This window comes from Lithobates pipiens, unplaced genomic scaffold (genome assembly GCF_037356315.1).
Source record: "Lithobates pipiens isolate NorthernLeopardFrog02 unplaced genomic scaffold, aLitPip1_a1.2 Scaffold_13, whole genome shotgun sequence".
NCBI classification, from domain to species: Eukaryota; Metazoa; Chordata; class Amphibia; order Anura; family Ranidae; genus Lithobates; species Lithobates pipiens.
In genome coordinates this window covers 281,918,861-281,932,015 of record NW_027507718.1, presented here as the reverse complement: position 1 = coordinate 281,932,015, position 13,155 = coordinate 281,918,861, and the positions used below count along the sequence as shown (strand labels likewise).

Sequence of the window (13,155 nt, the reverse complement as noted above, 5' to 3'; positions counted from 1 at the left end):
TTTGGAGTCATGAGACCTAAATTTAGCTTTTTTGGCCACAACCATAAACACTACATTTGGAGAGGAGTCAACAAGGCCTACGATGAAAGGTACACTATTCCTACTGTGAAACACAGAGGTGGATCGCTGATGTTTTGGGGATGTGTGAGCTACAAAGGCACAGGAAATTTTGTCAAAATTGATTGCAAAATGAATGCAGTATGTGATCAAAAAATTCTGGAGGAACATTTGCATTCATCAGCCAGGAAGCTGCGCATGAGACGTACTTGCACATTCCAACATGACAATAAACCAAAACACAAGGTCAAGTTGACCTGCCATTGGCTACAGCAGAATAAAGTGAAGGTTCTGGCGTGGCCATCTTAGTCTCCTGACCTCAATATCATTGAGCCACTCTGGGAAGATCTCAAACGTGCATTTTATGCAAGACAACCAAAGAATTTACAGGAACTGGAGGGTTTTTGCCAAGAGGAATGGGCAGCTTTACCATGTGAGAAGATAAAGCGCCTCATCCACAAATACCACAAGAGACTTCAAGCTGTCATTGATGTTAAAGGGGCAATAACACGGAATTAAGAACTGGGGTATGTAAACTTTTGATCAGGGTCATCTGGGTATTTTCAGTAGTTGTGAAAGAAAAGTTTTTGTGTTATTCATATTCTATGAAAAATGGCCAACAAATCATAAATTCTGCCAGGGTATGTAAACTTATGAGCACAACTGTATATATACAGTATCTAACAAAAGTGAGTACACCTCTCACATATTTGTAAATATTTTATTTTATCTTTTCAAGTGACAACGCTGAAGAAATTACACTTTGCTACAATGTAAAGTAGTGAGTGTATAGTTTGTGTAACAGTGTAAATTTGCTGTCCCCTCAAAATAACTCCACACTCAGCCATTAATGTATAAACCACTGGCAACAAAAGTAAACCCCTAAGTCAAAATGTCCAAATTGGGCTCAGAGTGTCAATATTTTCTGTGGCCACCATTATTTTCCAGCACTGCCTTAACCCTTTTGGGCAATGGGTCCACCAGAGATTAATAAAGGTGGCCACTGAAGTGCTTTTCCACTCCTCCATGATGACATAACAGAGCTGGTGGATGTTGGAGACCTTGCACTTCCCCCTCTTCCATTTGAGGATGCCCCGCAGATGCTTAATAGGGTTTAGGTCTGGAGACATGCTTGGCCAATCATCGCCTTTACCCTCACCTTCTTTAGCAAGGCAGTGGTCGTCTTGGAGGTGTGTTTGGGGTCGTTATCATGTTGGAATACTGCCCCGCGGCCCAGTCTCCAAAGGGAAAAGGATCATCCTCTGCTTCAGTATGTCACAGTACATGTTGGCATTCATGGCTCCCTCAATTAACTGTAGCTGACAGCACTCATATGTCTATTTCCCATAGACAACCTCTGGATATGACGCTAAGCACGTGCGCTCAACTTCTTTGATCGTCCATAGCGAGGCCTGTTCTGAGCGGAACTTGTCCTTTTAAACCACTGTATTGTCTTGGCCAACATGCTGCAGCTCCATTTCAAGGTCTTGGCAATCTTCTTAAAGCCTAGGCCATCTTTATGTAGAGCAACAATTCTATTTTTCAGATTCTCAGAGATTTCTTTGCCATGAGGTTTGTTTAACTTCCAGTGACCAGTATGAGAGAGTGAGAGCGATAACACCAAATTTAACACACCTGCTCCCCATTCACACCTGAGACCTTGGCACACTAATGAGTCAAAAGACAGCAGGGAGGGAAAATGGCTAATTGGACCCAATTTCGGCATTTTCACATATGGATGTACTCAGTTTTGTTGCCAGTGGTTTAGATATGGCTGTGTTGAGTTATTTTGAGGGGGCAGAACATTTACACTGTTATATATGCTGTACACTCACTACTACTTTACATTGTAGCAAAGTCCCATTTACATTCCCATTTCTTCAGTGATTTCACATGAAAAGATATAATAAAATATTTTCAAAAATGTGAGGGGTGTGCTCACATTTGTGAGATACCGTGTGTGTGTATATATATATATATATATATATATATATATATATATAATATAGCATATGAAAACTGTGTTCAAACTACACATGTGCGGTATCACTGCGATTGTTAGAGCAAGAGAAATCATTGTTGCACTAGACCCCCCCCATGTAACTCAAAACTGGTAACCTGTAGACATTTTTAAACGTCGCCTATGGAGATTTTTAAGGGTCAAGTTTTTTCCCCATTCCACGAGCGGGCACAATTTTGAACCGTGACATGTTGGATATCAATTTAATTGGCGTAACATTATCTTTCACAGTATAAAAAAAAATGGGCTAAATTTACTGCTGTCTTATTTTTTTGTTAAAAAAAGTGTATTATTTCCAAAAAAATTGCGCTTGTAAGATCACTGCGCAAATATGGTGTGACATAAAGTATTGCAACGACAGCCATTTTATTCTCTAGGATGTCTGAAAAAAATGTATATGTTTGTTGGTTCTAAGTAATTTTCTAGCAAAAAAAAATGTTAACTTGTAAACACCAAGTCTGAAAAATAGGCACGGTCCTTAAGGATAATATCTACAGATATATCTACAGATATTATCCCTAAAGATGGCTATAGAGGACTGTTTTGGCATTACATACATACGAGGGCATATATAAAATAAAAGGATTCTGCCTTCTGTTGATACAAACACCAGCTGATATCTCTGCCCTTGTCATCATATGCTCTAATCAAGAAAGGATAAGACCTCTAACAGTAATGACCTAACTGTTAATAATTGGTGATTAAAATGGAGACATTTTTAATTGTGAGACATTATTTTTGTGCGTGCTGTATGCAGTTTCACCGTTTTCACAGCTCTTAAATCTCACTGAGTTGTTTCACATCCTGTCTCCATTCACCTTTCGCTCTTTTGTAACTTTTAGGTGTATATGCAAGTACCACCAGAAAAAAAGAGTTCTGGGAGAACGGCAAATGAAAATACAAGACATGACACTGTAGAATGTTGTAGAGTTTTACCTGTCAAATTATTGTAGTTCTTTCCAGCCAGGCTTGTAATGTACACAGTTCAGTCACACTTCACAGCCAAGAAAACCATTCATTTGCATTATGGTTCAGGATGATGGTTCAGCTGTACTGCTTCCTTGTAACTAGACCAAAAAAATGCTGATTCGTTCATCTCAAGCTGACCCAATAAGCTTAATTACCAAACCAGGTATTTTTTGTGTCACCTGCCTTCCTTTTTCCGTTCAACTGGCAGGTTAAACAAAAAAAAAAGAACTGATACAGTTCCCCCATCCATAAATATAAGGTGGATGAGGGAATCCTCCCTGCTGTATTCTGATAGTGGAGAGACTCCCCTAATGTCGGAATACACTGATCAGCGCTGCCAGCTAAAGTCTGCAGCACCGATTGATCTGGGAAACCCCCACAGGATAGACTTCTGTACAACCACCTTGCCCATACATGGATTGACATTTGTCTGGTCCCTGCTGATCCAGTTTAAGTCACACGATCATCCAAAGAAAATTACAGATCTGTTTGCATGTAACAGTACACATTCTGTATACACTTTGCAATTCAGTTGTATTTTTAGCTTTTTTTATCAGAGTGCCAGTGTAATATAAAGGTGTTTTGTATGTATGTGGATATTTTCATGTTTTTCTACCTTTTTAATTAAGGGAGGATTATAAACCCTACCAGGTTTTTTTTTATGCTCACTGTTTTCCCTTCACTTGCTGTCCTATATAGCCAAAGCAGGAATTGAAAGAAACATCCCACCCAAGTGAGATAATCACCAGAGTTACCAGAACTAGTGTCCCCATTGGAACATTTGCACTCTATTCTTGTTCTGGGGAGAACCCAAACTGTGGGATTTTCTTTAACTTTCCTTGATAATGATAAACGCAATAAATAAATAGGATGCATTTCTCTAACGGGCATAGACAGCAGTAAAAATGGACAAGCATTCTAATGCTTCTCCATTCTATCCAAAACTAAAAAGAAAAAGTTTTGCCTTTAGTTTTACTTTAACCAATCACCTTGGAATGATTACATTTGCATGTTCAGGTGAGCAAATTTTACCTGTTTTCATGAGGATTGTTAGAAAAAATGTAGTGCTGATTTTCAGCCTTGATTTTATAAATGTTAGTGTCCAAGAACTGTTTAGAAATAAGCTACTTTGTGGCATTTGCGCTTATTTTAAGAGCTGTGGACTTCACAAAAGGGCTGTCTTCTGATAAAAATTGTCAGGTTTCTTTATTTTAGCAGAACTGATATTATTTGCATTACAACAGTTTTTCAATGAATTAAAGCGGGGTTCCACCCTAAAGTGGAACCTCCGCTGATCGGAACCCTCCACCCCTCCAGTGTCACAATTGGCACCTTTCAGGGTGGAGATACCTGTCAAAGACAGGTATTTACACCCACTTCCGGCATAGACTGCCGTGGGAGTCTACGCCATTTCCTGTCCTGCCGCGCTGTCTACTGGGACACACACGGGTCTCAGAGACAGCGCGGACAATTCCTATTGCGCTGCGCGACTCGCAGTAGGGAACCGGGAAGTGAAGCCGATTCGCTTCACTTCCTGATTCCCTCACCTAGAATGGTGGCGGCAGCAGCCGAGGGCCGAGCGATCGATCGGCCTCGGCTGCCGGCATCGCTGGAACCCGGGACAGATGAGTGTCCATTTATTAAAAGTCAGCAGCTGTTGTATTTATAGCTGCTGGCTTTTAATATTTTTTTTGTAGGTGGAATCCCTCTTTAACACAAAATCCCATGAAATTCCTAATACAATGTACTATGTAAGTAAATATCTAAAAAAAATATATATATATATTTCTCTAGTGGCGTCTGAGTATGTGTTAATTATGTGGGGAAACGAGGTAAAGGTATGGTGGTTGTTTTCCTTCTATTACAAGAAAAAAATGTGTTACAAGACCCTTACCTCTTACCTATCGGCTTACTTTTGATGCCTTTGCTGCAGATGGTGATGGAGAGTGGAGAATGGCTGGTGGGGGGAGACCTTCAGGTCCTTGACCGTATTTATTGGGGCGATGGCTTGGATCAGTACAGACTGACACCAGCTGAGCTCAAGCAAAAGTTTAAAGACCTGAATGCCGGTAAGTTTATGGAGGACTTTTTTTATATTTTGCTTTATACGCTGCCAAGAAAAGGACAGAACTGATGTTTATAATTATGAATGTGCTATCCATACTCTTTTGAGTGGTACACCAATTTACATAGTGACATTTTACAATGCAGCGCTGGCTGGAATATTTTATTATATGCCCCTTTTTAATCTTCCCTTACATATCTTTGTTTTGCAATAAAATTGCTAAGCCTCTGCATAAAGATATAAAATTTAAGGGCATTTCCCAGCCCTTGCAGCTGTGTATGTGAAAAAAAAAAAACATCCTGCGGGACTAATAAAGAACCCTTCAATGGAGAAGAGTGGGATAAAGCTCAAAAGCTAGCTATACACTATACACAAACTGTGGGCAGTCCAGCAGAGTTCAATTGAATTTCAAAAAGTGCCTGGGCTCTCCCACTTGACAGAAGCTGTTTTAGTTGACTTCTGTTAAAGGAAGATGTTGGGAAATTTTGCAACAACATTTTCGATCCTTGTTTTCTGAAATCCAGTAGGGGTGTGCTATTCGAACACACAAACGTAGTGGATTTCAACCAATCAGCCAGCTGACAACAGTGTATGACCACCTCACAAACCTATTTCATGCCTATTTGTCTTTCTAAAAGAGAAGAAAAACTTCCTATAACTTCTCGGTCCCAAATGTCCACAAATCCGCTTTTACCATTTAATTTGATCATGTTCTAAAATTGAGGACTATTGGTTGGCTGGAAGTGATTAAATATTTTTAATCAAGACTTGGGACCCCCAATGGCTCTAGACTCAAAGGCCTGCCCACTGAACATAGTGTTTGCTGGCAGAAAGCGTATAGTTAAACTACCTATTTTCCCAATGGAAGATCGAGATCACCGCTATACTTGCCATATAAGCAGATTGTTTGTTTGTTTTTAAGCCCAGAGGTTGCCCTTCAAGATGCAATAAAATATAGGGCAAATGGTTATCCTTGGCCACTACTTGCATTTCATTCGTAGAAAATAAGATTTTTCCAATTTTAAGCAGAATAACCTAGATTCTTTTGCACACGTGCATAATTTATTTATTTTCATTTCAAAGGTTTTACTTTAAAAAATAAAGTTGTGTGCAATTTTTACCGATGTAATTTATATGAGAATGATCTAAAGCTAAGATATTTTAAAATGAAACAATTTTAGAACTTGAGAAAGAGAAGGAAACTATAGGGGTTTACATTAATAAAAGATTTTATTTAATGAATGTTTTAACTAGTATAAAGTTTAAAATAGATCATAAATTGTAGATAACATTTACTTTGGTAAAGAGCTGTATATCCTTAAACCATTGCCATTTTTTATCATGAAATACATTTTTATTTTTTTTTCTCATCATTTTTTTTCTCTCAATGCTGCTGATCACTTTTAGCCTTTTTTTAGCCACTTCCTGTCTATATGCATTTGTCCCAGCTTTTGGCTGCACCTAATGCTCAGCAGCGGCATCCTTATTGTGATAAAAGAGCCGCTTATGCTTGCTGCTGATGTGAGATCTTCAAGTTTAGAATGTTTCTGTACCTGTATTTACATGTTTAATTATAATATATTGTATAACAGGTTTCCTGTAGCTTATTAAACAGATATTTAGTTTCAGGTGTGTATATTAGTTTTACGAGGCTCCAGACCAGGAAGAAAGTTGAGTCGGCTATTTATTTTATTTTGATGCGGTCAGATTATTTGCAAATGTCTAATGGCCATCTTATCTAGGACCAGCCTTGCTTGTGCTCTGCTTACTGGTTCCCTGATAACAACATAATTTGTGTAAAAATAAATAAAATATAATTACATTGCAGTTTAAAGTATGCTACCATTTGGGGAGTCATTGGATTTGGACTAACCTTGATACTATAAATATTGTACTATGGAATTTCATAGCTGTAACCAAAACCTTTACCACATCATCAGGAATGTTCCTGTTCATTTCAGTCTCACACCCTGTTACCATTAGCAGAATTATGTCTTTTGTACTTATGTTTCTTGTTTTGTTTATCGAACTAAAAATATCTGTCAAGTTTGGATTATAGACGGCGCCTGTTATTTGTTTTTGCCAGCATGGTATACATTTTCTGGTTTGTAAAATTTACTTGAGAAAAAAAATTATTTAATATGTTTAAAGAAAAGAGCCCCTTGTCACTTTTTGTCTTGAAACTGGTTTTTCGTTCCAAGTTTCCAGGCTTGTTTTATTAATCACAAACTCCCAAACCCTTGGGTTACTCATATTTCCATGGATTTGTGGCCCACATAATTATAAGGAAGATCCATCCCCAAAATTAGATTTGAGAGTAATTTCCATTAAATATTATACACATTTTTCTAGATTAAAAAAAAAAAATAGCATATAACTCCTGATGCCAGCAGGAGCATCTAAATTACTTGACTGTAGAAAAATCTCATAACTGTTTTTTAGTCCATTTTTGCACTGGGGTGTTTTTCAGGCGCTTAGCGCTAAAAATAGCGCCTTAAAAAAATGGCTCATCTGCAGTCCCAGTATGAAAGCCCAAATTCTTTCACACTGGGGCGGTGCACTTGCAGGACATTAGAGAAAGTCCTGCAAGCAACATCTTTGGGGACGGTTTGCGAGCGGGGTATACGACGCTCCTCCACCACCCCTGCCCATTGGAATGCGTGGGCAGCGCTACCGAAGCGCCTGCAAAACGCTTGGGCAGTGGCAATACACGGGTGCTTTTAACACCTGCACCTGTTATTTAGGCTGCTGCCCAAATAACAGCGGTAAATCGCCGCTAAAACTAGTGCCGCTTTACCGCTACCACCCCCACCGCCCAGGTGAAAGGGCTCTTAGTTTGTTTTTATTGCCATGTGAACTACCCATGTTGGCTATTTTTTATAGCATTTTTAGAAACGTTTATTGCCTTTTTGGTATATTGAGGGGAAAAGAGGAAATAAAAACAGCAGAAAATGTCAGTTCTTCTGAATCACAAATGGGTAAGGAATAACAATAGAAAATTGATTTGCATATGGCATTTAGGCAGTAGACAAATTAACCTTGGTATCTTCCATTTGTTTACACAGTATTTTTAAGGTCATCTTTTAAAAGATTGGTAACCTGAATTTCAGGTATGGGTTTTATTCCAAATTAAGATGGCTCCAGCTTGGATCAATGTAAGTATATGCGTATGCCATACTTATGGGATTGCCATGAAGCAGAGAATCCCTATAGCAGTCACCTGTACTATAGAGTTCACCCCCAGTCTTTGAGTTTTGTTCCAAGCGACTGCATAGTGACCACAAAGGGTCGCCTCCTAACACAGGTGCCATTTACATAACATCTTGCATTTTTATCAATGATTTCAAAGCATTTTTTGGACGGGGTGGAGATTGTGATGTCACCAACGTGCCTCACCGCCTTGGCCAATGCTTTCACAACGGTCCCTCCATTAATGATCTATGCATATTTTGTTCCAAGCGGTAACTATGCAATAAATCCATACCTGGAATTCAGCTTTAAGACAGTAATATGCAGCCTGATGCTTTTCGGGGGCTTGTGTTAGTTTGCTGTTTAATTTTATATAAAGGTTTCACTCTAAGAATATGTGGCCTGTACTGAATAGTAATATGTAAGCTTGGAACTGTTAGCTGCATTGGATACTAGTTTCCATTTCTCATAAATTGCTGTGAAACCGCTCTATTTGTTGCCTTGCTCCAGTTAGCAGAAATCAGTAGGATTGACGTGGATTAAAACAAACTGATGTGAAAAATCTGTTTGTATACCTAAAGTAGAACTCCAGCCAATACATTTCTTGAAGTTTTGGATAGAGCAAGGGAAATTTGTATTCTTTTAGCATGATTATTAGTCTCTATCGACAACTCCTGTCCTGTTTATACATCAGAACATCCTGTTAAAATTACCATTAGAACTTTATTTTTTCTCTCATTACATATTGTGCATTATGGTATTACCAAAGCAAAAAAAAATAAACTCTTGAAGCTAACTAAGGGCAAATAAAAGTTGCTTTTATTTGTCTAAGGGAGAGATGAAGGGAGATATACTTAACAGATCCTCCAATCCTCCCTGCAAAAGACTGGTCTCTTTTTAGCTCCTGCATCCCGTGCTCTAGTGTTCTTGAGTCATGGACTATTCCTAACATCATCAAGCCCAGAGCAGGCTCCATAAACCTGCTCTGAATGTGAGGACACCATGAACAGTCCATCGCTGGATTGCAAGGGAGCACTATTTGCAGATGGAGAAGAGGATCATGGGATTTTCTTTATCGCACATCATGGGACACAGAGCCTTAAGAAATTACTTAATGGGTTATGGGCCACCTTCAGGTGTTGACACTGGTATACCCTATACAGGAAGTTGACTCCCTTACATAACCCCTCCTCCTTCCAGGAGTTTTTTCGCCAGTGGCTAAGGTGTTGGTCACGAGTGAAGATGTTCTCTGAGGAGCTCCAGGAAGAATCCATGCTGGATTTAAAAAACCTCCACAACTGGATCCATCCACGCCACTGCAGCCACAGGATGATACCCAAGCCTCACATATAAGAACGAGGTTTTGCCTGTAACGCTTCACTTTGAGGGCTGGACCTTAGGAACCTGGACTCTTTTTGGTCTTGCTACATTACCTAAAGTTGTCCTTTGATGGTCTTTGATGGTTTTACTACACTATCCACCATGATGGGTGAAGTTTGGTTCTGTCTGTTAATCAGCAGTATTCTGCAGCGAGGAAAAGGTAAGAGAAAAGCTTAGGAACTATAAAGTCCACCTATGACTTTTCTTTCATGTTACATTGTAATGCCTTAGTCTCCTCTAGAGGGAGTTACAATACCCTTTCATCATCTGTACTACAAACAGTGTGTGTCCTAGCAGCTGAAAGGGGTTCTTTATTCCTCTCCCCCCAATTTGGGAAATTGAGTGGCTGGTACAGGTACTGTGAACATTTCCCAGAAAAAACAGCACGCTTATTTTAGCCTCAGACTGCTAAGAACCCCCCTCATCTACCACCCCCCCCCCCCCCCCCCCCCACATCAAGGGGTGCAGGGCTGCTTTGTAAAAACATTTTTAATTGCTTTTTATTTAGAGACATTTTTCTCATAGAATGTCGCATGGCGGCTGCAGCCTTTCTCCTTCTTGGTCTATGTCAGACCCGTAGCGTGCTGCTCGTAAGCTATGCTTGAAGGAGGAGGAGGGCGGACCGAGCAAAGGGGGCGTGGCTATATTGGGCGGCGCCGTGTGCGGACTCAGCATCCTGTGAAGCACACGGCGCACAGGCAATAAGGTTTACGCCTGAGAAAGTGGGATGATAAAAAGCTGACGATTATCACTTTATGTCTACAGAGCAGCTAGTTTACACAGGCATTTTCATGCTATGAAAGATTCTATTCAACAGGTGTCCCACCTTGCACTTGTGCTAATACACATGCGTAGAACCCTTTAGTTAAAGAATTAGTTAGCCGAAGCACCTTGTAAAAAGCTTCTATTTTCCCTTTTCATGGGGAGCGACTATTTGGCGATGTTTTGGATAAATTATATCCAGAAAATTTCTAGTGGAAAGAGTACTCTTTTGCCAGTCAAAGGAAAGTATAAACGTTCTTCATTAAACGTTAGACTTTTTCTCCTGTGCCAGGGGCATCCACCTCTAGGCAGTGGCGACGGCCTCTGCCGTCAGACTCTAGAGGAAAACCTCAGGGTCAGTCCCAGGCACAAAAGAAGACCTGGGGCCGCAAATCTGCAAAGCAGAACACTAAGGCCTCATCATGAAGAGGCGTCCCCCCTCACCTAGGTGGGGGGAAGAGTTCTGAAAAAGGGAAATTCAGGACAGATGGGTTCTCTCCACGGTCTCTCTAGGATACAAACTAGAATTCCGGGAGTTTCTACCGTCCCATTTTCTGAGATCAAACGTTCCCAAAGATCCAGGGAAAAGACTGTCTGACTCTGTTTCAAGCTAGGGCTGAAACGATTAATCGACATCATCGATAATAATCGATAATGAAAATCGTTGTCAACGATTTTCATTATCGATTAGTCGGTCCGCACCATGTGATCCGCGGAGCGGTCCGTGGCTGCGGCCTTAGGAAAGGCCGCGGCTTCGGCCTAGCTCCGGAGCTGGGGGCCATCTTGGCACACCCGGCGGCGGTGTTGTATTGTAACCCCGTCACTTCCGGTGCGGCTCTGTTGTAGTGTCATATTTTGCTGCCTATCACAGAATGCTACGGAAGTGACGTTGCCGCCAGAAATTGCGTACTGTGCATGCGCATAGCGTTCCAAACACTCGCGCCGTGCGTTCCAACATAGTTTCGGCAATACAGTTCAGCGAAACCATCACATAATGTTACGGAAGTGACGTTACAGACAACACAAACACTGGGCCTTGCGTTACAACACTAATACTTCCCTTGTTACCTAGTATTATTTACCAACCATGCTGAGCTACGTGCCGTGTTAGGTTCTGCATTGCTGGGACTTGTAGTGCCTATCCTGAGCTACATGCTTCAATGTTCAGTGTCCTCATCCTTATCCCTGTGCTTCAATGTTCAGTGTCCTCATCCTTATCCCTGTGCTTCAATGTTCAGTGTCCTCATCCCTATCCCCGAGCTTCAATGTTCAGTGTCCTCATCGAAGCAGGGGGATAGGGATGAGGACACTGAACATTGAAGCACGGGGATAAGGATGAGGACACTGAACATTGAAGCCCGGGGATAGGGATGAGGACACTGAACATTGAAGCAGGGGGATAAGGATGAGGACACTGCACATTGAAGCCCGGGGATAGGGATGTACGGTTTAGGAGATATTCCCCCTCGGTATGCGCCGCTGACTGCAGCGGCGCATGCGCACAAGGGGATTCTCGGCCTAAAAATCCAGCAGTGGGTGGTCGGCCGGCCGGAATGAGATCTCCCGCGCATGCGCTCACAGCGCCGGAGCCGCGATACCCGGAAGAAACGCAGAGGGAGCATGTCGGCTCCCTCGGCGTGGATCGGGCCAGATGTCGGGGCCTCGTTCTAAGGTAAGTATTTCATAATGAGCTCGTATGCGGTGCATACTAGCTCATTATGCCTTTTGCTTTGCAGGTTTAAAAAAATAAATAAAAAATGTGCGGGTTTACTACCGCTTTAAAGGGTAAGATTCCACCTTTTCAAGTCAAGGCGCACTCTACCAGAGTGGTTAGTGCTTCTTGGGCAGCGTGTCACCAGACCTCCATAGCTCACATCTGCAAGGCCGCAACTAGGTCTTCATTCACAAAATTTTATCAAGTGGATGTAAGGAAGAATGAGCATATATCGCCCTCGGGCACAGTGTGCTGCAGGCAACAGTATAAACCCTCAGGTCTGGGGGTGCCCTACGGGTTGTCTCTCCCTCCCCTCAAGTAGCATTGCTATGGGATGCCCCATTAAGTAATTAAGGCTCTGTGCCCCATGAAGTACGATAAAGAAAATAGGATTTTTATAACAGCTTACCTGTAAAAATCTTTTTCTTGGAATACATCATGGGGCACAGAGGTCCTTCCCCTCTTTTTATGGGGTTTAAGTATATTGCTTGGCTACAAAAACTGAGGTACTCCTGAAAGGAGGAGGGGTTATATAGGGGAGTTGGCTTCCTGTATTGGGTATACCAGTGTCAACACCTGAAGGTGGCCCATAACCCATTAAATAATTACTTAAAGTGGTTGTAAACCCTTACAAACCACTTTGACCTACAGGTAAGCCTAGATTAAGGCTTACCTGTAGGTCCAAGAAATATCTCCCAAACCTATACGGTTTAGGAGATATTTACCTGAAGACGGGCACCGCTGTCTACGGCGCATGCGCCGTAGACATCGGCGTGCAGGCGCACTGAGCGTGGCATCCTCGATAACGAAGATGCCGCTCAATGCCGCGGGTCTCGGCTCCCGTGCGCATGCGCGGGAGTGACGTCATCGCGGCTTCGCCGAATGACAGCGGCGGAGCTGCGAGACCCACCGAGAAGATGGATGCGGCGGACTACAGCGGACAGCGGTGACTTCGCTGGCTCCTGTGTCAGGTAAGTGACACATAATGGGCTACTATGT

The 13,155-nt window shown here is 41.7% G+C and overlaps 1 protein-coding gene across 1 annotated transcript in view; it reads left to right on the top strand.

The window, feature by feature from the left end:
• The window catches only part of PAPSS1 (3'-phosphoadenosine 5'-phosphosulfate synthase 1), a 158,145-nt gene that overhangs the window by 106,046 nt on the left and 38,944 nt on the right, over nucleotides 1–13,155 (top strand). Inside the window, exon 9 of the mRNA XM_077476682.1 lies at nucleotides 4,980–5,115. Coding sequence (XP_077332808.1) covers nucleotides 4,980–5,115 — 136 coding nt within the window. The remainder of the gene's footprint in view (nucleotides 1–4,979; nucleotides 5,116–13,155) is intronic.